Raw genomic sequence first — 27,653 nt, 5'->3', positions numbered from 1 at the left:
TCATGGCTGTCATGGGGAAGACCCAGGTTCGATTTCCGGTACTGTAAAGGATTTTTCCGCAGTGGGAGGAGTGCCTTGTGACGCATATGGTGGAGTTTCTTGACCGAGTGGTAGCAGCTCCAGGTCTGCTAAATCGACATAGCGCTGTAGAGCGGTGTGCTGACCACACGCCCTTCCATGCCCAATACAAGTTACGTCATTGGCTGATAGATGCCACAGCGGTCTGTCAGGATGCCGCCGAGATTTTTCCGCGTATACGGAGCAATACGAAGCGTGATTTGTGTCTTGCACCTCACGACGGTAAAGCCTCCTTTCACGGGGCTTGAAAGCGCCCGTGGATGAGTAGGTGGCTACGTTATAGTCTGGAATTACACGTTCGATTACACGACGGAGTTTGATATAAAGAATCTAGCGTGTTAGATTTTTGTCTTGTGAAGATGAGCGCGCGCAGTGAGCTGTGACATCGTCTTACATCACAAACAGAAAAGAGGAGCCGCCATATTGTATGGCAGTAAACATCGTATTTGCTGGGCTTTCGTTCTCATAGAGAACGTGGTACGAATACAACTTGTTCCAAAGCATCTGCCCATTCAGGATCCCTCGTCTGAGCTGTAAGTGCTGAAAACAAAGATAGCAGGTTCTCATCTGCTTCGGTCCAAATATCTTTTTTCCATTTCTTTCCTAAAATATTCTTTGTCTTTCTTATTCAATTAATACAAATATTGTCTAAAAAGTCGGTGTTATTTATTATAAATAACGTATTTGCGGCAGTTCTTGTTGCACAGGCTAACGACTGGAATGTTTCCACAGTGGCCAGAAATCTAAACGTGACTGCCATTCTATGTCTGAAAGTAAACACAAGTTATACATTGGAAGTGTTCGAAGTTTTCTGTAATGCATATTATATATCTCTGGATTTGTGGACTGGTTCATGTTTGTATGTTGACGGTAAACATCTTCTGCAGTGATGGTGAGCAGCTTCGAAAGAAGCTCTGCTTCCATTCGAATGAAATTACGAAACGAATATCGATCTTGATGAAGTAAGTTTTTTCAGAGTGTTGGTAGTTAATGCAACATCGAGAATATGGATATTGTGTGTGCACAAAATGACATTAGACACTATACCTTAACTACAAGTCAAAACCGAAAATGGAATGAAAACGCTATTGCGTTCTCGAATAACTTCTATTAGTACGTATCCCAGATGGTTGTACAGCATTATGTAATGCTCCTCGACCAGCAGTTCGCTGTTCGAGCTATCGAAGAGTCCAGAATCTTCTTCGCCGTTTATTCTGTCTTGTTCGACAATCGCTAACAAAGTTAACGCAGGTACATCAAGCACGCACATTTTCGTGAAGAAACTGTGTGCTTGCGAATCAGATAACGCCGACAACTGCCGCTGAAGAGCGCTGAGGACGCACATCACGTTAAGCAGTTCATCCCGTGTGCCGACGGGGCTGTCTCTCGGATGTCTCGTCCGCGTCCACGTCAACGTAGCTGCCTCGTTCCGTGGGAGGGCGGCTGGTTACGGCCGTATAGGCGTCTTAGCCGGATGCTACGGGAACTCTTTAGACGACATGCGAGAAGAAGCTTTTCAGAGAGTTCATCTGCGTAGTACGGAGATCACTGGGCAGCACAGTGAGCCGCCATGGCGAGCCCGGTGTTTAGTGGGCGTCTGTGGTGTTTTGTAACGCGGCACACGGGCGGAGTTGGTCGTGGGAGCAGATTAATCTGGGAGGCGAAGCGGCTTGCGCCAGGCGGTGGCGGCCGAGCCAGCGGGCCGCTGTACGTCGCGCGACGCGTGGGGACCACGTGGGAACAGCGCGCTGCCCCGGCAGTGCGGACGCCGTTTTGCAAGTGGCTTTCTCCACCTCCTCCAAGGTTAGCGCACGCTATATAGCGGGGCGGGCTGCGCCCCGGCCTCCGCAGTTCTCCGGCCGCTCCACACATGGCCTCCAGCACGCATCAGGTGAGTCCACAAAAACACGGTGACGAGTTTCAAGTGATGACGTTCTGGTGTATTACCACTTCTGCCACGATCTATGTTTCCACTCTGAAAACCACGGTGTAGTGTACCGGCAAAGCTGTATGTTCTGTAATTTGCTTTTGAAAACCAATTTATTTGTCAAGGTCGCTATGCTAACACAGGCACTGCATTACTAGTGTTGGCAATATGTATTTCCATCCTCAGATCTATAAAATGAATATACATCGAAATTACTGGCTTACAATCATATCAGAAATGAAGTAGGGTATACACAACAGCTCAATGACAAAAATTGCTTACTCATAAAACCGAGCAGTAGTAGCTACATCATACAATGTACGCCGTAAAATAGTCCTCATGTGACAGAATGGTGTAAGCATTGTGTGATATAGGTACCACTGCCCGGTTTTATGAGTATGTAATTTTTGTCACTGAGCTGTTGACTATGCCCTGCACCTCACCCCTGACACACATACTGGGTGATCAAAAAGTCAGCATAAATTTGAAAACTTAATAAACCACGGAATAATGTAGATAGAGAGGTAAAAATTGACACACATGCTTGGAATGGCATTGGGTTTTATTAGAACAAAAAAAAAAAAAAACACACCCCATATTGCTAGACGCGTGAAAGATCTCTTGTGAGTGTAGTTTGGTGATGTTCGTGTGCTCAGCCGCAACTTTCGTCATGCTTGGCCTCCCAGGTCCCCAGACCTCAGTCCGTGCGATTATTAGCTTTGGGGTTACCTGAAGTCGCAAGTGTATCGTGATCGACCGACATCTCTAGGGATGCTGAAAGACAACATCCGACGCCAATGCCTCACCATAACTCCGAACATGCTTTACAGTGCTGTTCACAACATTATTCCTCGACTACAGCTATTGTTGAGGAATGATGGTGGACATATTGAGCATTTCCTGTAAAGAACATCATCATGGCTTTGTATTACTTTGTTATGCTAATTACTGCTATTCTGATCAGATGAAGCGCCATCTGTCGGACATTTTTTGAACGTTTGTATTTTTTTGGTTCTAATGAAACCCCATGTCATTCCAAGTATGTGTGTCAATTTGTACCTCTTTATCTACATTATTCCGTGATTTATTGAGTTTTCAAATTTATACTGACTTTTTCATCACGCGGTATATATATATATATATATATATATATATATATATTGTAAGTCCGTAACTTCGAGATATTTTCTTTTTATAGAGCTGAGGACGGCAATACATATTGCCGAAACTAAAAATCCATTAACTGTATTAACATAACAATCTTGGCCAATATATTGATTTTCCGAAAATGACTGCAGTACGAAACTACAGATCGCTTCCTGCACTGAATGACGAAGTCAGATAACCATACAGTTTTATGTCCTTTCGCGTTTCATACTGTAACGTTCCTGCTATCTTTATTCTCGACTAGACAACGCACTAATCACTATAATTACAATTTACTCCAAAACAAAATTTTTGTTGCAATGCATTTATAATTATTCACTAACAGAAAGAGAAACATACATTTTGTTTACCTTTTCGGATCAATGATATCGACTCTCGTGGTCGTGCGGTAGCGTTCTCGCTTCCCACGCCCGGATTCCCGGGTTCGATTCCCGGCGGGGTCAGGGATTTTCTCTGCCTCGTGATGGCTGCGTGTTGTGTGCTGTCCTTAGGTTAGTTAGGTTTAATTAGTTCTAAGTTCTAGGGGACTGATGACCATAGATTAAGTCCCATAGTGCTCAGAGCCATTGGAACCACTTTTTTTTTATATCGACGATTGTTGGTTGTAGTCATCCCGTTAGATGCTTGGATTCTTTGGATTTTGCATGCAATATGTGAAACTATCGACTTTTGAATTAATTTCAACGTCCGTTTTCGAATAATACTTCCATTTGCGCTTAACTCGTTGGTCAAACAACCGAACTCCATCATAAATTGCATAACTGATTTCTAGCACATCTTTGCACGCTACTTGCTCAGCCACAACTTAATACACCGCTTGCTGTGATACACCAGTGGTAACACTCGTGCCAAAATAGTTCGATACCAAAAAAATCGAAGTTACGATTTTTCTGAGTTGATAAATAATAATAATTTTCGATTTAGGTTTCTTCTGATATACTTACTATAATAACTCGGATTTATAGAAATTAATTTTATAAAATGAAACAAAAATTTAATTTTATGTCGTGATTAGAAACATTAAATAAAAAGTTTATTAGCGGATCTTGTATTTGATAGTCACACGCGTAATCTTTATTTATGCAGTCGTTACTTAAACTATATGTTCCTCACATTGTCAATGTGAAATAAATTTTCAGCATAGTGTGACTAACGGAAGTTCAAAAGCCAAGATCGCTAAAAAAGCACTTTATTGGATGACCGGTTTTCGACAGAATTACGCCGTCATCATCAGATCTTATGCTTTAAAATATTACTACATATCGTCCATCAGAGTTGCAAGTCGTGTCACATCCGCACTACAAATCGGCACATATAAAATTATTGTGTACAAACATAAACATGACTGCACTGGGTCAGCTACTGTGAACATGAATACTTTTTATCGGGGCAATACAGTCATATTTACGTTCGTAAACAGTAATATTACATTTGACATTACGATGTTTGGTATTTGTCGAAGAGGGAAGCCTATATGCAATGTGAAAAGACTTACAACAGTGACGGACAATATGTTGTAATATATTAAGGTTCAAATGGCTCTGAGCACTATGGGACTTAACTTCTGAGGTCATCAGTCCCCTAGAACTTAGAACTACTTAAACCTAACTAACCTAAGGACATCACACACATCCATGCCCGAGGCAGGATTCAAACCTGCACCCGTAGCGGTCGCGCAGTTCCAGACTGTAGGCCTAGAACCACTCGGCCACTCCGGCCGGCTAATATATTAAGGCATAAGATCCGATGATAACGGCGTACCTCTGTCAAGACTGGTTATCCAATGCAACACTTTTTTAGCTCTCTTGGCTTGCGAAATTTTCTTCAGTTACCATTAGTCAAAACAAAAATTTCTAATAATTTATCTGAAATTTTTGCGTGTAAAAATGATAAATTGTAATTATTGATACCGCACTGCAGTAGAAAATGAAGAGACCACTACCTGTTGGAAACTTCAGTACGTGAAATTTATTGCTCTAATATCTCTAAGTTCTCCAGGTTTGGTGCTGCTTGGTATTTCTGAAACGGATAACGGAATGTCTTCCATATTGCCCCCGAAGGGTAGTCCCAAGTACCTTCAGTCCAACTACGTAGTATCTGGTCAGAAACTCCTTATCCACGTTAGAGGGCTCTCTGTTGCTGAATTAAAATTATTTCCATTTCTGATACAGTTGCCAATGTAAATTTATTAGCAGGATTCGCGGCAGAAGATATTGACACCCAACAATGAAACTGACTGGATCTTCCTATAGCCCAGCGTTTAGAATAAGAGGAACTGTTTCAGTTATGACGTGTGTTGCATGCTACTGACATCCCTTCGATAAAATAGGTATATAGTTTTTCGTTTATTGCTTTGGATACAATGACATGGAAATGGAAGAGGAGGTAGATGAAGATGAAATGGGAGATATGATACTGCGTGAAGAGTTTGACAGAGCACTGAAAGACCTGAGTCGAAACAAGGCCCCGGGAGTAGACAACATTCCGTTAGAACTACTGACAGCCTTGGGAGAGCCAGTCCTGGCAAAACTCTACCATCTGGTGAGCAATATGTATGAGACAGGCGAAATACCCTCAGACTTCAAGAAGAATATAATAATTCCAATCCAAAAGAAGACAGGTGTTGACAGATGTAAAAATTACCGAATTATCAGTTTAATAAGTCACGGGTGCAAAATACTAACGCGAATTCTTTACAGACGAATGGAAAAACTGGTAGAAGCCGACCTCGGGGAAGATCAGTTTGGATAATGTTGGAACACTTGAGGCAATACTGATCCTATGACTTATCTTAGAAGAAAGATTAAGGAAAGGAAAACCTACGTTTCTAGCATTTGTAGACTTAAAGAAAGTTTTTGACAATGTTGACTGGAATACTCTGTTTCAAATTCTGAAGGTGGCAGGGGTAAAATACAGGGAGCGAAAGGCTATTTACAATTTGTACAGAAACCAGATGGCAATTATAAGAGTTGAGGGACATGAAAGGGAAGCAGTGGTTGGGAAGGGAGTGAGACAGGGTTGTAGCCTCTCTCCGATGCTATTCAAGCTATTGAGCAAGCAGTAAAGGAAACGAAAGAAAAATTCGGAGTAGGTATTAAAATCCATGGAGAAGAAATAAAAACTTTGAGGTTCGCCGATGACATTGTAATTCTGTCAGTGACAGAAAAGGACTTGGATGAGCAGTTGAACGGAATGGATAGTGTCTTGAAAGGAGGGTATAAGATGAACATCAACAAAAGCAAAACGAGGATAATGGAATGTAGCGAATTAAGTCGGGTGATGCTGCGGGAATTAGATTAGGAAATGAGACACTTAAAGTAGTAAAGGAGTTTTGCTATTTGGGTAGCAAAATTACTGATGATGGTCGAAGTAGAGAGGATATAAAATGTAGACTGGCAATGGCAAGGATGGCGTTTCTAAAGAAGAGAAATTTGTTAACATCCAGTATTGATTTAAGTGTCAGGAAGTCGTTTCTGAAAGTATTTGTATGGAGTGTAGCCATGTATGGAAGTGAAATATGGACGATAAATAGTTTAGACAAGAAGAGAATAGAAGCTTTCGAAATGTGGTGCTACAGAAAAATGCTGAAGATTAGATGGGTAGATCACATAACTAACGAGGAGGTATTGAATAGAATTGGGGAGAAGAGGAGTTTGTGGCACAACTTGACTAGAAGAAGAGATCGGTTGGTAGGACATGTTCTGAGGCATCAAGGGATCACCAATTTAGTACTGGAGGGCAGCATGGAGGGTAAAAATCGTAGAGGGAGACCAAGAGATGAATACACTAAGCAGATTCAGAAGTATGTAGGTTGCAGTAGGTACTAGGAGATGAAGAGGCTTGCACAGGATAGAGTAGCATGGAGAGCTGCATCAAACCAGTCCCAGAACTGAATACCACAACAACAACAACAATGACATTACGATATCAGCAAAGGATCACAGCTTCATTTAAGACTCATACAATTAAGCTTTTCATGGCCACTTTCTTATCTGCTGGTGAATCATCCGGGTTGTTCGTTCATGTCTCGTTAAACTTTTTTGGTCCTGACGCTTCGTCTAGAGCTGTGCTGAACATCTTCAGCCGGCTGCTGTGGTCGAGCGGTTCTAGGCGCTTCAGTCCGGAACTGCGCTGCTGCTACGGTCGCAGGTTCCAATCCTGCCTCGGGCATGGCTGTGTGTGATGTCCTTAGGTCAGTTAGGTTAAGTAGTTCTAAGTCTAGGCAACTGATGACCTTCGATTTTAAGTCCCATAGTGCTTAGAGCCATTTGAACCATTTTGAACATCTTCAGAGCTGCTCCTGATTGCACTCAGTCTTCCCAACTGTCAGCTCAGACATCGGAGGGCGATGCTAACACCACGGAGAGAGCGCGTGGTAGAACTTTACTCGTCTTTAGTAGAGATAATCCTTGTCAGAGATAAAACTCAACTATCGTCTGTCAAACAAAAACTGTCTTTCAGTTCTGTAGAGCTACTGTCCATATACCATTAAGTTCCATGGCTTGTTCTTCTCTGTTAAAATTGACCTACGTTTTTATATTTCTTCTGCATGTATGTCTTCTGTTTATAGCCATGAATAACATTACGTCATCATAGATAAAATTTTGGGTTATGAAAATTCTCTTCATGAGTACCTGACTTAAAACATGCTGGGCTGCAGCTGATTTTCGCTTTCCTCAGTCGACAAACACTTTTGTATTCCTTCAGACATTAACGCGTCTCTTTGTAATTCCAATGATCTTACCACATGTATATGGAAACGTATATACCAAACATGCCGACAGGATTTTCTTAGATGCCAGTGAAGATGGAAATGAAATTATATTCTCTTGACCTAGCACTATTTCATCGGAACTGGTCAGGGTGACACATATGACATATACGCAGTCAGCATACGTCTTACCAAGAAAATCTGATTCGCTTTAGCAACTGATATTATAATTTTATGAACAAAACAGCCAGGATCACGTTTTATGTGACTATTAGTACCTGTTACAACAAATGGTAGCGACGCACACCAGCTGATACTGGTGTTAGCAACACTCCTTTACTGTAGTTTAAAATATGAGGATGGTCCACTTTTGTTGAAATCAGTTGTAACAGTTACATAAAGTGTATCACAGACTGTATAGTCCATTAAATAATAAAACAAGATTGTTGCCTTCTCCAGCGATAGAATGCTGTTTTTCGATGTTTTAATTCTTGTAAAATGTCCTGAGACTGTAACCTATTATGAGAACACGAGCCTTTGTTGCTGTACTTTACCATTAGAATAACATGAGTAATTCTTCATGTAGGTTAGAGAGCGGAACTATTCACCCAGCATGGTTATGGTAAGCTAGGGTATTTCTTAATGATCACATATCTTCGTTCTTTGAGCATCCTGGTAGATCAAAACGAGGTGCCAGGCAAGAAATTGAACCTGAAACCTTCGCCTTTCAAATCAACGCACACTCCGTTGGTGTGTGATAGTTTAATTCTAGAATCTTAGTGCTTTAGTTTCCCATTTGCGACGCTTGGTTTGACAGCTTTACTTCTTCCTTTTACAAAAAAAAAGAAATGGAGGAGGAGGAGATTAGTGTTTTACGTCCCGTCGACAACGAGGTCATTAGAGACGGAGCGCAAGCTCGAGTGAGGGAAGGATGGGTAAGGAAATCGCCCGTGCCCTTTCAAAGGAACAATCCCGGCATTTGCCTGAACCGATTTAGGGAAATCACGGAAAACCTAAATCAGGATGGCCGGAGACGGGATTCCTTTTAGAAGATCGCTGATGTTCACAGTTTTAAACGCCCCAACTAAAAATTGACTCCGCTCGCTAGATACCAGGAAAAGCTACCTTTGGTCACATGCCAACGTTTATTTTAAATACATCGATCTCTACCACAGACATAAGGAAAGAGAATAATTAAAATGGTCCTCTACCCAGTAATGATTAAGTCAGTTCGGCTTGCAGAATTCAGTAATTTCTTGGACCTGCCATTCACAGCCTATCAAAAAACCATTAGTTTTTGCGCACTAAATTTTAGAACTGTTAAAATTAAAATCAGTTAAAACGTAATTAATATTCAATGAAAGATAATTTAGAATGATAAAATCTTATAAAAACGTAATTATGATGAAGTGCGTTTCGTGTGACGTTATAACGTTTCAGTTATGTTTCGTGTGGATGAACATGTTCTTGGATGGATCTGCACGATTACTGCTAGAGAATTGGATGATGGTCAACTCTCTTTAAGATAAACAATAAGACAGATTATGGACGAGACGAGTAATGAAAGAAAAATCAGTAAGTGTGAAGAGTAGCTATGTCTAAATTACCGGACACAAATCCACACCCCTAAATAGACATTCAGTGATGAAACTACAAGTAGCTTGAAGAAAAATGTAGAGATTAGGACTTTGTTTCCCTCTAGGAGTACCACACGACCATGCGAAGATCAGAAGAAGAACAAAAATGAATGGCATCATGGAAGGTATTGCTAAATACATTGAAAGGTTGAAAGATAGTCAATGGAAGAAAGATCCAAGACACAACGATAAAATAAGAGAACACCAGTTTCTTGACAAGATTACCATCTCAAAAGATTAAATGTTTGGAAAGTAAGACAATGGACTCTCATTTGGGAGTACAGTGGTTCAAACCTCCAGCCGGACGCCTAGATTTCCTATGATTACCTGAAATCGCTTACACCAAATGCTGGAATGGTTTCTTTGGAAAGGATACGCCCGATTTCTTTCTCCATCCTTACCCCTTCGAACTTGTGCGCCATCTCTAATGACGTCATCGGCAACGGGGCATTAAAATCTGAACTTCCTTACTTAAATACAAAACTTCTCTGCAGCATGTGGGTACAGTTGGTGATGATCCGTCAGAAGGGTAGGAAAGTCATGCAGAATGCCTGTACATGTTATTCGAAAGGAATTAAACGTAAATGATGTCGGGCCTGTTGGTCTAGCTGTAAAGCGAGTGCCTGGTAACCGAGAGGTCGCGGGGTCGAATCATGGTCGGACCACGGAAATTTTCAGTCCAGCAATAATCTGGGAACTATGGGGCTATAGGGTCCCCAGAAACGACACGTGGTTCGGATCCCATGGAAAACCACAGGCTGGCTTTCCGTGGTTCCATAACTGGGGCAGATTCGCGACTCGCATCTCGCCGAAGTGGTGCCAAGTTAAGATCTGCAGTCGACCGTTGAGCCACGCCATACTATTATGATCAACTATACGCAGGCAACAGTTTCCGCCATCATTTACAACCCGCAATCATTTACAACCACACGACCACCATATGAACGTAACTACGATGACCATTTCATAAGTAGTCCACAGGTTGGTACTGTGGATTGTTTGATGCAACAGCAATGAAAATACGTCAGATGTGTTTGGGAGCTTGAGGAAGAAGCACGTGTTTTTGTTTCTTTCGCTGTGTACTCTAACATAGAATTTCCGAGAGGTAGAAGTGAACGCAGCAGGTGTCTCAGGTACTGTGACTGCTGAAGACCAGAGGTCTTACATAAAGATCGAAACTTTAGGCGGTAAAGACCAGACAGAAATCCACAGTGCATTGAGTGAAGTTTGTGGTGATTTTACATTGGACCGTAGAACAGTTTCACGTTGGGTTAATCGCTTTCGTGGTGGCCGTATGAGCACAGATGATAATCCAAGACTCGGAAGGCCAAAACCGTCAGCAGATGAACAAAGTGTGAAACATGTGTCAGATTCACTTGAAAAAGATCACAGTACGACTTGTGAGAAACTCTCTGAAACCAAGGGAATTCCACCAACTTCAGTATTCCGTATTCTGACAAATGATCTCAAAAAGCGAAAAATTTCTGCGAGATGGGTCCCACACTGTTTGACCGCTGAAGAGAAACGGAAACGCCCGGACATTGCAACCTCGCTCAAAACACGATTCGACCGTGAAGGTCAAGGATTCTATGTGTCGAATTGTCACTATTGATGAAACGTGGATTAGAGACTTCAAACTGGAGTTGAAATCACAGTCAATGAGTGGAGAACTTCAGACCCTCCATGGTAAAAAAAAAATCGATATTCTCAATCAAAGCTTAAGCAAATGATGACTTTTGCTTATGATCATTTGGAACAAGTGTCACAGCAGAGTCTTATCGTAATTTCATGCAAAACCTGCGCAGAAACATGCACATAATCCGACCTCAGCTGCTCTAGGCTGGACCACTTATTCTCCACAGCAATGCTCGCCCGCATGTTGGCAAAGTTGCGGCCTAAACACTGCGCGAATACAGATGGGAAATGTTGGCGCATCCTCCCTACAGCACGGACATGAGTTCACCAGACTTCGACTTGAAATGATAATTAAATCGAGACCCTGAGCTGTTGACAGGTGTTGATATACATGAACAGGAACAGTTGAAAATGTGTGCCCCAACCTGGACTCGAACACGGGATCTCCTGTTCACATGGCAGACGCTCTATCCATCTGAGTCACCGAGGGCACAGAGGATAGTGCGACTGCAGGTATTTATCCCTTGCACGCTCACCGTGAGACCCACATTCCCAACTTAATGTCCACACACTACATTCGTAGTGCCCCTGCACATTACACTCATTACTCGCAGCAGACAATCTACCGAGTCCCGTAAGAGTTCGGGCAATGCTTGTACATCCAGCACATGGCCGAAAGAACAGATACCATCTTCATATAGTTAAGGCTAACAGGCCATTGACCTTCTTCTTCTGTGCTGGATGTACACGCATTGCCCGAATTTTTACGGGACTCGGTAGATTGTCTGCCGCGAGTAATGAGTGTAATGGGTAGGGGCACTACGAATGTAGTGTGTGGACATTAAGTTAGGAATATGGGTCTCACGGGGAGTGTGCAAGGGATGAATCCCTGCAGTCGCACTATCCTCTGTGCCCTCGGTGGCTCAGATGGATACTCTATCCATCTGAGCCACCGAGGGCACAGAGGATAGTAAGCAGGAGATCCCGGTTTCGAGTCCCGGTCCGGGCACACATTTTCAACTGTCCCCTTTGATATATATCAACGCCTGTCGACAGGTTATGGTCTTGATTTAATTACAATTTCATTCTAAGAGTGCTGCATGGTCACCGACGGTATCTGTTCTTTCGTACATGTCCGAAAGAACAGATACCATCTTCACATAGACTTCGATTTGTTCCTGCAGTTGATAAAACCCATGCGTCGACATCGTTACCTTTCTCTGGAAGAGCTTTCTACCACCGTTATCGAGCCATTTGACAGATGAACGGAAGTGGTATCCCGGATGGAATAACAGAGCATCCGAGACGTTAGGATTCAGTCATGGAGAAGCAGGGGTCTATATTGAAGGACTGTGAAGAGATATTAAAAAATGAACATGCACGTAAAAAAGTTAGTGTGTATTATTTATGAAATGTCTGTTGTAGGTTATCACAAACATATTTCATTTTGGCAAATCAAAGTGTTTTGGACTAAGGTTACAAATACTTAATAAATTTCCAGTACAAAACACTTGACCTCTTTCCACTGTCACCAGTGAGATAAAAAGTAATGTGCATATTGGCAATAAAAATCGCTTAGGGATGTTGCCAGTGTTTCTAATCGTGGTTGCTAAGAATCGAACAGAACTGGCAGACGGACATTGGTGGTCATTGCGGGTCATTTACCGGTCGTTGTTCGGGCTGTTTGCTAGCGGTGTGGCTGAATGCACCCTGGAGTCGGCGGCAGCATCTCCCATCGGCGGAGTCGACACCACGGAAGGCGCGGCCAGAGCTGGACGTCCAGAGTTAGCGGAAGTGACGTTCATGATCGAAGTCCCTGTCCTGGAGCCACAGAATGATGTCCCTTCCCTCTGCTCTCGCAGTCAAATACTTTCTTTCCTGTGTTGAAATCTCCCACTAGGACAATTTCTCTCTTACCATTGCAATTAATACATCTCTACATGAACTCCAATCGTAACCCGTTAATTGTTTAAAAAGAACTGTTTCTTAGCCCGGGTGCATACAAGGACATTGCCGAAAACGTTAAGGTCTCATACAAGCGACGCATAGACATTGTCTTTCACATACGACCACAGGAAGAAATCCAGAGCGGTATGTCCGGATATTGCAGTGGCCACTTGATTGGTGCATTACGCTGCATCGCTGCGGGAATACTAGTTCCAGAAAGCCATAAAGATGAAAACTCCAGTGTGGTGGTGCACCATGCTGCTGGAAGGTCCTGAGGGATCTCAAATTGCTCAAACATGTCCATTACAATGGTTTCTGTTACAGTTAGTTCGATAAGGAAAGACGGTCCAGCTATGTGGATTTACATCAGCGCACATCACACATTCATCTTTTCGTTGTCTCTGGCATATTCCTGCAAACAGTGGGGGTTTCCTAAACCCCAGACGCAAAAGTTGTGCCGGTAAACTTTCAGCGTATGGGAAGGATTGCTTCTTCAGAGAAAACGACATTTCCTAGATAGTTTGGTCCAAACCCTGACTAGAAAGTTTGTGGCAGAGGTGCAAGTCGTTTCTCTTCAGTGCTCGCACAGTATGAACTTTGTAGGTGTGAATCCGAGGTCGTTTCTGTATCGCCTTGTGAACTGCTAAGCGAGGGATGTTTAGCTCTCGTGATGCTCGGAGAACTGACTTTGATAGGCTTCTTTCGATGGTCTCTCTGGTCTCCTCTACCGTTTTATCATATGTGCGTTTTCTGTCACAACGTGATTGTCTGTTTACACTTCCAGTAGCTAGAAACTTGTCGTGCCAAGGCTTAGTCGTTTTAACGTGTGCTGATTCCTCTAGAAACTAGCGTCGGAAATTGCGCGGTCAGCAGTTGATTTACCCCACCACTAATTTCTCGATATGTAGTAATTTCAGGTAATTATTTAACATCTGAAAAAAAACAAAAAGAGTCGATTAAAAAAATCTACACATACCTTTTTGATTTTCTTTAAATGATGCCGCCAACCTGAAGTATCTTTACCTCATGGCTTTCCTCAATTGCATTGGAATTAAAGGAGGTTTCATGTGGGCACACTTTATTAGAGGTTTTTCTTACTCCTGAAGAGCATGTCATGCTGACCATTCGCCTTGTCACTTGGATGAGCAATGTCGTCACTCGGCTGCAGTATGGAGGGACTTGCGGTCAGTACACCGTTCTCCAAACAGTTTGCGTATCTTGGAGCCATTACTTCTGATTCAGGTAGTTCTTCAGTTGGTATCACGAGCATAATACATCTCATTCCATTCTCCCTGCCTTCCCATTTATCTCCGGCAGTACCGGGTGGAACTGAACCCTGGCCTTGCAAATGGAAGTCAGACACTCTTACCGCTCAGTTACGGAATCGTATAATGACCTCAAAAGTCTGAATCTACTTACCAGTAGAGGTAATAAACCAATATTCTATCTACTGGGTAAGATTACACAGCATGATCGAAGCAATAAAGCTATTAAAACTAGATTGGCACAGGAGAAGAAAAGTTTCTTTAGTGAAAAACTCTACTAGTGTCGGATATTAATACGTGAATTAACAAGGAAGTCTTGAAAGTGTACGTCTGGAGTACGAAATAGTATAGAAGAGGAATTTGGATAATCGGAAATGCAAAGAAGATTATTGAGGCCACGCGAGATAGACGTGCGGTCTCAGGCTCTTGTCACCACGGTCAGCGTGGCTCCCCCCCCCCCCCCCCCCATCGATGGTTTGAGTCCTCCCTCGGGCATGAGTGTGTGTGTCGTCCTTAGCGTAAGTTAGATTAAATAGTGTGTAAGCTTAGGGACCGATGACCTCAGCGGTTTGGTCCCATAAGACCTTACCACAAATTTCCAGTCTTGAAGGTTTCGGAATGCGATGCTACTGAAAAGTAATGAAATTTGTCACATATTTTCCGTTACTTTACTTAATGTGGTCGTCATCTGCCTCGCGATGGAGAGGATACTAGGGAACTGCGCCCCTTCCTGTCTGCAGTCGCAGTTGCTGGCTCTCTCACCGACAGTCCGCTCCTCTGCAGTTTCTCTTCCACAGGATGAGCAAAATAAAAATAGCTCAGAAAATATTTCATCCTCCTTAAGACAGGCAACCCAAAATACATCATTTGCAAACCGGGACAGATGATGTATGTTGGGTTGCCTGTCTTAAAGTGCATGAAATATTTTCTGAGCTAATTTTATTTTGCCCATCTTGTATTTTTTCCCACGTCTTTCTTTATTGGCCTTACATCCTCCATTAACCGTCACGGTTGAATAGTCGACATTTATTGTGCCTGTTCGGAACAGTCCAACTGCGTTTTGGAATCCTGTTCGTCGTAATCTTGTTTTCTATTTTGTCGTCCATCATAATTTTCTCGTAGTTTTTTTTTTCATTTTACAGGGACATTTCGTTGTTTCCGCTCTTAGATTCTGGCCTTTTGTTCGTTTACTCATCATCCGGTATTTACAGCCACATTACAATACTGGAATACACAGAGTGCTTAAAAATTGTCTGAGATATTCCTACACGAAATAGTTTTGGTCAAAACTAGAAAAAATGTTCTGATAACTACATTCCGGAAACCAACACCTGCTGAGATATGCTCCAATCTGTCGTGTCATTCCCATCTTTCTGTTGCATAGAAGTAGACACTACAAGTAATCACGCATACCGACAAGTCCTTCAGCCCTTCTTCGCAGTGAATCGCTCACTCTTTCAAATACACCTGGCCCCACTTGGATTGCGTCACTTGCGATGTTCACACGCTCCTGTAAAGTTTGCATATTGCCGACGAGTTGGTAATATATCAACACCTTTAAAGGTCTCAACAGCCATAAATGGAACAGAGTCAGGTCCGATGAACGGACAGGCCATATTACTGGTTCTCCTCGACTAATCCATCGCCCATGAAAATCCGCGATGAGACACTGGCACATAGTGCGTAGACAACAGGGTGGTGTCCGTCATGCATAAACCACAGTTGCTATCCTTCTGGAGAGGTAACGTTCTCTAGTACCGTTGGTAATTCATCTTCCAGAAATCGTTCAAAAAATGGCTCTGAGCACTATGGGACTTAACTTCTGAGATCATCAGTCCCCTAGAACTTAGAACTACTTAAACCTAACTAACCTAAGGACATCACACACATCCATGCCCGAGGCAGGATTGGAACCTGCGACCGTATCGGTCGCGCGGTTCCAGACTGTAGCGCCTAGAACCGCTCGGCATTTGTTAATGTTTTTGGTGAAGTTTGTGCTCCTCCGAGTCTGCCACCGACAATTCCTGCCCATACACTGATGATGAAGCGATCTTGGTGTCTCAGGTCCATGACTGCTCGAGGATTTGCAACTGTGAACACATGCGTGTTGTGGCAGTTTACTGTGCCATCTCTTGTGGATCCTCCTTACCGCACCAAATCCTACACATTACTCGCCTCAAGTGAAACGGCCCGTATCTCAAAAGGAACTGGTTTCTAGACACATAACTATAGGATCTTTTCTTCTAGTTTTGACCAATACTACATCCTGTAGGAATATATGACACTTGATTTAAACACCTTGTTGTAGACCTACACACAAGTCAATATGTCCCTTTCGATGTCTTTCCCTTGTTGACTAAATTTCTTCTAACTGTACTGAGCAGATGGCCTACTGACTCGACATCTGTATTTACATTTACAAACCACTTTAAAGGGTGTGGTGGAGGGTACTACCCACAGTACCATATGTCAGGGTTTCTTCCCGTTCCATTTGCGTGTGGATCGTGGGATCAGTGATTACTTTAATATTTCTGTCCCCACTGTAAATTTACTAATCTTATCCTCAGGATTCCTGCTGTAGCGATACATAGGGGTTCTAGTATATTCGCATTTTCCTCATTTAATACTGGTTCTTGCAACTTTTAAGCACTCTTGCGCGTAATGGACCACGACTGTCCTCAAGTGTCTGCCAGGTCAGGTTTTTTAGTATCCCTGTGAACACCGCCAATGGCTCACACAAACTTGCGACTGTGCTTTAATTTCTTCTTCCGATTTACCGTACGCGCTGATGCTGTCAAATGAGTACAAGTGTTTTCATTCTTGTTTAATTCCTTTGCTTGCCTGGGCCCTTCTTGCGAGTAACTTGAGATGAGCGCAAACTCCTCTTACAGTCGGCTAAACTCTGTTTCCGTACAAAAAAGCTAACCAGAAAAAAACTGCGGCATGAAAATGTGGTGAAATGCACAGATTGCAAATACTGAAACGTGCTTCGTGGGAAGCTGAAGTGTCATAGTTGTTTAAAAAAGTATGTCATAGTTGTTTAAAAAAGTATCTGCTGAATAAAAGTCGTGACAATTGAAGCTTATTATTATGCTCGTACCTTCGGTTTCTACAAAAGCCTCTGCGATATCGTAAGTCTCCGGGTATTTGAGATAATAAGTTACCTTTTCTTGAATTTTATACACAACTGACCGTTAAAATTGCTTCACCAAGAAGAAATGCAGATGATAAACGGGTATTCATTGCACAAATATATTATACTAGAACTGACATGTGATTACATTTTCATGCAATTTGGGTGCATAGATCCTGAGAAATCAGTATCCAGAACAACCACCTCTGGCCGTAATAACGGCCTTGATACGCCTGGGCATTGAGTCAAACAGAGCTTGGATGGCGTGTACAGGTACAGCTGCCCATGCAACTTCAACGTGATACCACAGTTCATCAAGAGTAGTGACTGGCGTATTGTGACGAGCCAGTTGCTCGGCCACCATTGACCAGACGTTTTCAGTTGGTGAGAAATCTGGAGAATGTGCTGGCCAGGGCAGCAGTCGAACATTTTCTGTATTCAGAAAGGCCCGTACAGGACATGCAACATGTGGTCGTGCATTATCCTGCTGAAATGTAGGGCTTCGCAGCGATCGAATGAAGGGTAGAGCCACGGGTCGTAACACATGTGAAATGCAACGTCCACTGTTCAATGTGCGGTCAGTGGGAACAAGAGGTGACCGAGACGTGTAACCAATGGCACCCCATACCATCACACCGGGTGATACGCCAGTATGGCGATGACGAATACACGCTTCCAATGTGCGTTCATCGTGATATCGCCAAACACGTATGCGACCATCAAGATGCTGTAAACAGAACCTGGATTCATCCGAACAAATGACGTTTTGCCATTCGTGCACCCAGGTCTGTCGGTGAGTACACCATCGTGGCGCTCCTGTCTGTGATGCAGCGTCAAGGGTAACCGCAGCTGATAGCCCATGCTGCTGCAAACGTCGTCGAACTGTTCGTGCGCCCGCATCTCGTGGGCGTGCGGTAGCGTTCTCGCTTCCCACGCTCGGGTTCCCGGGTTCGATTCCCGGCGGGGTCAGGGATTTTCTCTGCCTCGTGATGGCTGGGTGTTGTGTGCTGTCCTTAGGTTAGTTAGGTTTAAGTAGTTCTAAGTTCTAGGGGACTGATGACCATAGATGTTAAGTCCCTTAGTGCTCAGAGCCATTTGCACCATTTTGAACTGTTCGTGCAGATGGTTATTGTCCTGCAGACGTGCCCATCTGTTGACTCAGGGATCGAGACGTGGCTGCACGATCCGTTACAGCCATGCGGATAAGATGCCTGTCATCTCGACTGCTAGTGATGCGAGGCCGTTGGGATCCAGCACGGTGTTCCGTATTACCCTCCCGAAGCCATCGATTCCATATTCCGCTAACAGTCATTGGATCTCGACCAACGCGAGCAGCAATGTCGCGATACGATAAACCGCAATCGCGATAGGCTACAACCCGACCTTTATCAAAATCGGAAACGTGATGGTACGCATTTCTCCTCCTTACACGAGGCGTCACAACAACGTTTCACCAGGAAACGCCGGTCCACTGCTGTTTGTGTATGAGAAATAAGTTGGAAACTTTCCTCATGTCAGCACGTTGTAGGTGTCGCCACTGGCGCCAACCTTGTGTGAATGCTCTGAAAAGCTAATCATTTGCATATAACAGCACCTTCTTCCTGTCGGTTAAATTTCGCGTCTGTCACACGTCATCCTCGTGATGTAGCAGTTTTAATGGCCAGTAGTGTAATATCTCGTCCAGGAACCTCAACGGAGACAGATGAACAGGCACTGAAGTTACGCGAAGGAAGCCGGTGCTTTCGCTGCGACTTCCGCAGGGTCTTGAGAACCGCGGTATCGCGGAGCAGCGCAGCCTGCGCCCAGCATCCGGCGCTCGGCCGACGCGCTGCCGGCAGCGGCTGCCACTGTGCACGCCCCGGCCACTTGCCGCCGCCGCTGCCCGCGCTGCGAGTATCCGGTCCCTGGGGCGAGGTTCTCGCGCTCCACATACTGTGCTGTGTGGCGGCTCACTTCCCGCGCTGTGTCCTGTCTGCCGTTACCACACCGCTAATTGCCGGGGAGCATTGCGAAAGCTCAGCAACCGGCCTCCAGGCGGCTGCCCACTGCTCAGCACGCACCGAGCCTGGGGGAGTGTCTCGCGACAGGATGCACTCGCCTGCGTTTACGATTAGAGACCGAGAAAGTGGTATCACGCCAAAGTTGTTTGTAAGCATATATCCCGTTTCTTGACGCCATGTTGTGTACCTACACATGCTTTCGTAGTTGCTGTTAAACTTTGTTGTTAATACTTCGTTGCTGAAACTTCCTGGCAGATTAAAACTGTGTGCCCGACCGAGACTCGAACTCGGGACCTTTGCCTTTCGCGGGCAAATCTAATTCTGGGAACTTAGTTGCTATTTCGTATTGTAGTTATTTCGTCTTTGCTGTTTATTGTTGTTGTTATTTCGTTGCTGCTGTTTAGTGTAATTGTTTGGGGTGAACATGAGGGTTTGAAACGTAACGTCTTATAAAGGAAGCGAAAAAGGTAGCCATACATACAAGAATACAGGGTGTGACTACGTAGACTTCCCCGGCGTATTAGTATATCAAATTCTTATCTGGTCTCCAGCCGGATCAAACTGTCATCTGACCATAATATTTCAGCGGTCCACCTGGCCTCCATCATCTACATCTACATCTACATTTATACTCCGCAAGCCACCCAACGGTGTGTGGCGGAGGGCACTTTACGTGCCACTGTCATTACCTCCCTTTCCTGTTCCAGTCGCGTATGGTTCGCGGGAAGAACGACTGTCTGAAAGCCTCCGTGCGCGCTCTAATCTCTCTAATTTTACATTCGTGATCTCCTCGGGAGGTATAAGTAGGGGGAAGCAATATATTCCATACCTCATCCAGAAACGCACCCTCTCGAAACCTGGCGAGCAAGCTACACCGCGATGCAGAGCGCCTCTCTTGCAGAGTCTGCCACTTGAGTTTGTTAAACATCTCCGTAACGCTATCACGGTTACCAAATAACCCTGTGACAAACGCGCCGCTCTTCTTTGGATCTTCTCTATCTCCTCCGTCAACCCGATCTGGTACGGATCCCACACTGATGAGCAATACTCAAGTATAGGTCGAACGAATGTTTTGTAAGCCACCTCCTTTGTTGATGGACTACATTTTCTAAGCACTCTCCCAATGAATCTCAACCTGGTACCCGCCTTACCAACAATTAATTTTATATGATCATTCCACTTCAAATCGTTCCGCACGCATACTCCCAGATATTTTACAGAAATAACTGCTACCAGTGTTTGTTCCGCTATCATATAATCATACAATAAAGGATCCTTCTTTCTATGTATTCGCAATACATTACATTTGTCTATGTTAAGGGTCAGTTGCCACTCCCTGCCAGTTGAGAAGAGCTATGCTGCTCTCGCCGATGTATGATTCCACTCGCAAATGACTGCATCGGAAGTACAACAGCGCATGCGCTAGATACAGTGAGGTCGCGCTCAATCATTCCTGCTGCCCCCTGGCGCAAAAAGAGTTGCAGGGCCTCCGGTGGTGAACACTGTTGAAAAGGATATATCGTTACAAATGATTATTCAAAGCCGGCCGGTTCAGATGCCATTGTTTCTTCATGTCTGATAAAACAGGATTCCACGTTCTACTTAGCGGGTACCCATTGTCACGATTAATGATATTATCCGCTAATCTGACTTCAACAGATTATTTTAAAACACTGTCCTACTGGGATTGCGTCTCATTCTATAACATCCTGTGTCCCTCTGTAACGCAATACTCAGCCACCGCAGATTTACCTGGCTGTAATAATCGCGTATGCCGATGATGTTCAATACACCTATCGTTGACGGTGCTAATAGTTTGGCCAATGTAAATTTTCCCGCATTCACACGGTATTTTGTAAACACCAGGCTTCCTCAAACCCAAATCATCTTTGACAGAGCTAAGATGTGCTCGAATCTTAGCTGGCGGACGAAAAACAAATCTGATCTCATATTTCTTCAAAAGTGTACCTGTCTTGGCGGACACATTCCCAGCATACGGAAGAAAAGCCACAGAACTAAAGGTGTCTTCAGAAGGTAGAGGTCCAAACTCGAAAGCACGTCGAATTTGTCAGTCCGTATAGCCCTTATTATTGAACACGTCCTTAAGATGTTGCAGCTCCTGTGGTAAATTTTCAGCATCCGAGACAGCATATGCTCGTTTAACCAAGGTCTTTTCTTTATTGGACCATTTTAAATGTCTTCATCCGAACATCAAATTTACGATAGAAATTGAAAAGGAGGAAGAGTTACCTTTTTGGATGTACTAGTTTATAGAAAAGAAGACGGAACTCTTGGACAGAGTGTTTACAGGAAACTGACTCATACCGGCAGGTATTTACAAGCTACCAGTTTCCGCCCACCTTTCCAACGTCCAGGAGTCCTTCGGACCCTGCTTAAAAGAGCATATGCTGTCTCGGATGCTGAAAATTTACCACAGGAGCTGCAACATCTTAAGGACGTGTTCAATAATAACGGCTATACGCACCGACAAATTCGACGTGCTTTCGAGCTTGGACCTCTACCTTCTGAAGACACCTTTAGGTCTGTGGCTTTTCTTCCGTATGCTGGGAATGTGTCCGCCAAGATAGGTAGACTTTTGAAGAAATATGAGATCAGGTGTGTTTTTCGTCCGCCAGCAAAGATTCGAGCACTTCTTGGCTCTACCGAGCGAGGTGGCGCAGTGGTTCGACACTGGACTCGATTCGGGAGGACGACGGTTCAATCCCGCGTCCGGCCATCCTGATTTAGGTTTTCCGTGAATTCCCTAAATCGCTCCAGGCAAATGCCGGGATGGTTCCTTTCAAAGGGCACGGCCGACTTCCTTCCCCGTCCTTCCCTAATCCGATGAGACCGATGACCTCGCTGTCTGGTCTTCTTCCCCAAAAAACAACAACAACAACAACAACTTCTTGGCTCTGTCAGAGATGATTTAGGTTTGAGGAAGCCTGGCGTTAACAAAATACCGTGTGAGTGCAGGAAAATTTACACTGGCCAAACTATTGGCACCGTCAACGACAGGTGTATTGAACATCATTGCCATACGCGATTATTACAACCAGATAAATCTGCGGTGGTTGAGTATTGCCTTACAGAGGGACACAGGATGTTATACCATGAGACGCAATCCCAGTAGGATAGTGTTTTAAAAGAATCTGTTGAAGCCAGACTAGCGGATAATATCATTAATCGTGATAATGGGTACCCGCTAAGTAGAACGTGGAATCCTGTTTTATTAGACATGAAGAAACAACGGCATCTGAATCGGCCGGCTTTGAATAAAAATTTGTAACGATATATCGTTTTCAACAGTGTTCACCACCGGAGGAGCTGCAACTCTTTTTGCGCCAGGGGGCAGCAGGAATGATTGAGCGCGAGCTCACTGTATCTAGCGCATGCGCCCTTGTACTTCCAATGCATATAAAGGTGCAGTCATTTGCGAGTGGAATCAGTTATCGGCGACAGCAGCGTAGCTTTTCTCATCTGATGATGGCGGCCAGGTGGGCCGCTGAAATATTGTGCTCAGATGACAGTTTGATCTGGCTGGCACCCCACCAAGAATTTGATAAGAATATACAGGGTGTTTCAAAACGAATATACGTATTATAATGTATTATTTTGTCCAAACTATCGATGCTGTGTCTCGGCTCGGCTATTGGAGAAACGAATACATAGTCAAGTTTATATTAATAGCCGCTAGATGTCAGTTGTCTATGGTTTGCTTGGTAACCGTCATATGTTTAAAATGGCTACTCCGAAGCAGAAATTAATTTGGTGTTCTCAAGTTTACGAAGTGCAATTCGGTGATTACAGTGCAAAATCGTTTCAGGTTGAGGTACATTCGCAGATGGTATCGACAGTTTCTAGATACGGCGTGTGTATGTAAAGGAAAGAGTCCTGGCCGCCCTCGTGTTCTTGAAGAAAATGTTGCACGAATTCGATCTGCTTTCCAACGTAGTCCTTCAAAATCAACTCGTCGTGTCAGTCGGGAGTTACAACTGCGTACAACAACAATTTGGCATGTTTTGAGACGTCGGTTGGTTATGAAGCCGTACAAGTTACAGCTGTTACAATCGCTGCGTGCTGATGACACACGCAAACGTGTGGCGCTTTGTAGCGAGATTCTTCTTGTTATTGACAATGATAACACCTTTGCAAAACGCAGTGTTCAGTGATGAAGCGACTTTCCATTGTTAGTGGTCAAGTAAAAAAACACAATGTCCGAATTTGGGGCCTACAGAACCCACATGGAGCCATTGAACATGTACGAGATTCGCCCAAAGTCAATGTGTTTTGTGCGACATCCCGATCATCTGTTTACAGCCCATTCCTCTTTGATGGAAACACGGTTAACGGTCTGCAGTATCTAGCTACGGTACAAAACTGGTTGTTTCCGAGGCTGCACGAAGATCACTCCATTTTTCAACAAGACGGGGCACCCCCTCACTGGAGTCGCGCCAAGTGTGTGAATATCTGAACGAAACTCTACCGAACAGTTGGATTGGTCGTCAAGAAGCTGGTGACTTAGCATGTCTCAGCTGGACCCCACTGTCACCGGATTTGATGACACCCTCTGACTCCTTCCTTTGGGTTTTCATTAAAGACAAAGTTTCTGTACCACCACTCCCACAGGACCTGGAAGAGTCGAAGACCTTGACCCGTACTGCCATAACATCAGTAAATGGAAATGCCGTGTGGCTGGGGCCTCCCGTCGGGTAGACCGTTCGCCTGGTGCAAGTCTTTCGAGTTGACGCCACTTCGGCGATTTGCGTGTCTTTTTTTTTTGTCATTAGTCTACTGACTGGTTTGATGCGGCCCGCCACGAATTCCTTTCCTGTGCTAACCTCTTCATCTCAGAGTAGCACTTGCAACCTACGTCCTCAATTATTTGCTTGACGTACTCCAATCTCTGTCTTCCTCTACAGTTTTTGCCCTTTACAGCTCCCCCTAGTACCATGGAAGTCATTCCCTCATGTCTTAGCAGATGTCCTGTCATCCTGTCCCATCTCCTTATCAGTGTTTTCCATATATTCCTTTCCTCTCCGATTCTGCATAGAACCTCCTCATTCCTTACCTTATCAGTCTACCTAATTTTCAACATTCGACTATAGCACCACATCTCAAATGCTTCCATTCTCTTCTGTTCCGGTTTTCCCACAGTCCACGCTTCACTACCGTACAATGCTGTACTCCAGACGTACATCCTCAGAAATTTCTTCCTCAAATTAACGCCGGTATTTGATATTAGTAGACTTCTCTTGGACAGAAATGCCTTTTTTGCCATAGCGAGTTTGCTTTTGATGTCCTCCTTGCTCCGTCCGTCATTGGTTATTTTGCTGCCTAGGTAGCAGAATTCCTTAACTTCATTGGCTTCGTGACCATCAATCCTGATGTTAAGTTTCTCGCTGTTCTCATTTCTACTACTACTCATTACCTTCGTCTTTCTCCGATTTACTCTCAAACCATACTGTGTACTCATTAGGCTGTTCATTCCGTTCAGCAGATCATTTAATTCTTCTTCACTTTCACTCAGGATAGCAATGTCATCAGCGAATCGTATCATTGATATCCTTTCACCTTGTATTTTAATTCCACTCCTGAACCTTTCTTTTATTTCCATCATTGCTTCCTCGATGTACAGATTGAAGAGTAGGGGCGAAAGGCTACAGCCTTGTCTTACACCCTTCTTAATACGAGCACTTCGTTCTTGATCGTCCACTCTTATTATTCCCTCTTGGTTGTTGTACATATTGTATATGACCCGTCTCTCCCTATAGCTTACCCCTACTTTTTTCAGAATCTCGAACAGCTTACACCATTTTATATTGTCGAACGCTTTTTCCAGGTCGACAAATCCTATGAAATTGTCTTGATTTTCCTTTAGCCTTGCTTCCATTATTAGCCGTTACGTCAGAATTGCCTCTCTCGTCCCTTTACTTTTCCTAAAGCCAAACTGATCGTCACCTAACGCATTCTCAATTTTCTTTTCCATTCTTCTGTATATTATTCTTGTAAGCAGCTTCGATGCATGAGCTGTTAAGCTGACTGTGCGATAATTCTCGCACTTGTCAGCCCTTGCCGTCTTCGGAATTGTGTGGATGATGCTTTTCCGAAAGTCAGATGGTATGTCGCCAGACTCATATATTCTACACACCAACGTGAATAGTCGTTTTGTTGCCACTTCCCCCAATGATTTTAGAAATTCTGATGGAATGTTATCTATCCCTTCTGCCTTATTTGACCGTAAGTCCTCCAAAGCTCTTTTAAATTCCGATTCTAATACTGGATCCCCTATCTCTCCTAAATCGACTCCTGTTTCTTCTTCTATCACATCAGACAAATCTTCACCCTCATAGAAGCTTTCAATGTATTCTTTCCACCTATCTGCTCTCTCCTCTGCATTTAACAGTGGAATTCCCGTTGCACTCTTAATGTTACCACCGTTGCTTTTAATGTGACCAAAGGTTGTTTTGACTTTCCTGATGCTGAGTCTGTCCTTCCGACAATCATATCTTTTTCGATGTCTTCACATTTTTCCTGCAGCCATTTCGTCTTAGCTTCCCTGCACTTCCTATTTATTTCATTCCTCAGCGACTTGTATTTCTGTATTCCTGATTTTCCCGGAACATGTTTGTACTTCCTCCTTTCATCAATCAACTGAAGTATTTCTTCTGTTACCCATGGTTTCTTCGCAGCTACCTTCTTTGTACCTATGTTTTCCTTTCCAACTTCTGTGATGGCCCTTTTTAGAGATGTCCATTCCTCTTCAACTGTACTGCCTACTGCGCTATTCCTTATTGCTGCATCTATAGCGTTAGAGAACTTCAAACGTATCTCGTCATTCCTTAGTAATTCCGTATCCCACTTCTTTGCGTATTGCTTCTTCCTGACTTATGTCTTGAACTTCAGCCTACTCTTCATCACTACTATATTGTGATCTGAGTCTATATCTGCTCCTGGGTACGCCTTACAGTCCAGTATCTGATTTCGGAATCTCTGTCTGACCATGATGTAATCTAATTGAAATCTTCCCGTATCTTCCGGCCTTTTCCAAGTATACCTCCTCCTCTTGTGATTCTTGAACAGGGTATTCGCTATTACTAGCTGAAACTTGTTACAGAACTCAATTAGTCTTTCTCCTCTTTCATTCCTTGTCCCAAGCCCATATTCTCCTGTAACCTTTTCTTCTACTCCTTCCCCTACAACTGCATTCCAGTCGCCCATGACTATTAGATTTTCGTCCCCCTTTACATACTGCATTACCCTTTCAATATCCTCATACACTTTCTCTATCTGTTCATCTTTAGCTTGCGACGTCGTCATGTATACCTGAACTATCGTTGTCGGTGTTGGTCTGCTGTCGATTCTGATTAGAACAACCCTGTCACTGAACTGTTCACAATAACACACCCTCTGCCCTACCTTCCTATTCATAACGAATCCTACACCTGTTATACCATTTTCTGCTGCTGTTGATATTACCCGATACTCATCTGACCAGAAATCCTTGTCTTCCTTCCACTTCACTTCACTGACCCCTACTATATCTAGATTGAGCCTTTGCATTTCCCTTTTCAGATTTTCTAGTTTCCCTACCACGTTCAAGCTTCTGACATTCCACGCCCCGACTCGTAGAACGTTACTCTTTCGTTGATCATTCAATCTTTTTCTCATGGTAACCTCCCCCTTGGCAGTCCCCTCCCGGAGATCCGAATGGGGGACTATTCCGGAATCTTTTGCCAATGGAGAGATCATCATGACACTTCTTCAATTACAGGCCACGTGTCCGTTGGATACACGTTACGTGTCTTTAAAGCAGTGGTTTCCATTGCCTTCTGCATCCTCATGTCGTTGATCATTGCTGATTCTTCCGCCTTTAGGGGCCATTTCCCACCCCTAGGACAAGAAAGTGCCCTGAACCTCTATCCGCTCCTCCGCCCTCTTTGACAAGGCTGTTGGCAGAATGAGGCTGACTTCTTATGCCGGAAGTCTTCGGCCGCCATTGCTGATTATTTATCAAAATTTAGTCAGTGGCGGGGATCGAACCCGGGACCGAAGACGTTTTGATCATGAGTCAAAGACGCTACCCATTTATTTATTTATTTTTTTTAAATCTCATTTTGTTCGCGTTTGATCGTTACATCTGCTCGGGGCGG

General features: G+C 43.9%; 1 protein-coding gene across 1 annotated transcript in view; it reads left to right on the top strand.

The window, feature by feature from the left end:
* The first annotated feature begins 1,943 nt into the window (after positions 1 to 1,943).
* LOC126455848 (uncharacterized) overlaps positions 1,944 to 27,653 on the top strand; it is a 111,320-nt gene continuing 85,610 nt past the window's right edge. The window contains exon 1 of the mRNA XM_050091609.1: positions 1,944 to 1,969. Within this exon, the coding sequence (XP_049947566.1) occupies positions 1,949 to 1,969 (21 nt within the window). The 5' untranslated portion in view covers positions 1,944 to 1,948. The remainder of the gene's footprint in view (positions 1,970 to 27,653) is intronic.

The sequence above is a fragment of the Schistocerca serialis genome, chromosome 2 (assembly GCF_023864345.2).
Source record: "Schistocerca serialis cubense isolate TAMUIC-IGC-003099 chromosome 2, iqSchSeri2.2, whole genome shotgun sequence".
NCBI lineage: Eukaryota > Metazoa > Arthropoda > Insecta > Orthoptera > Acrididae > Schistocerca > Schistocerca serialis.
The sequence above is the reverse complement of the archived record's forward strand: the minus strand, read 5'-3'. Positions and strand labels throughout refer to the sequence as shown.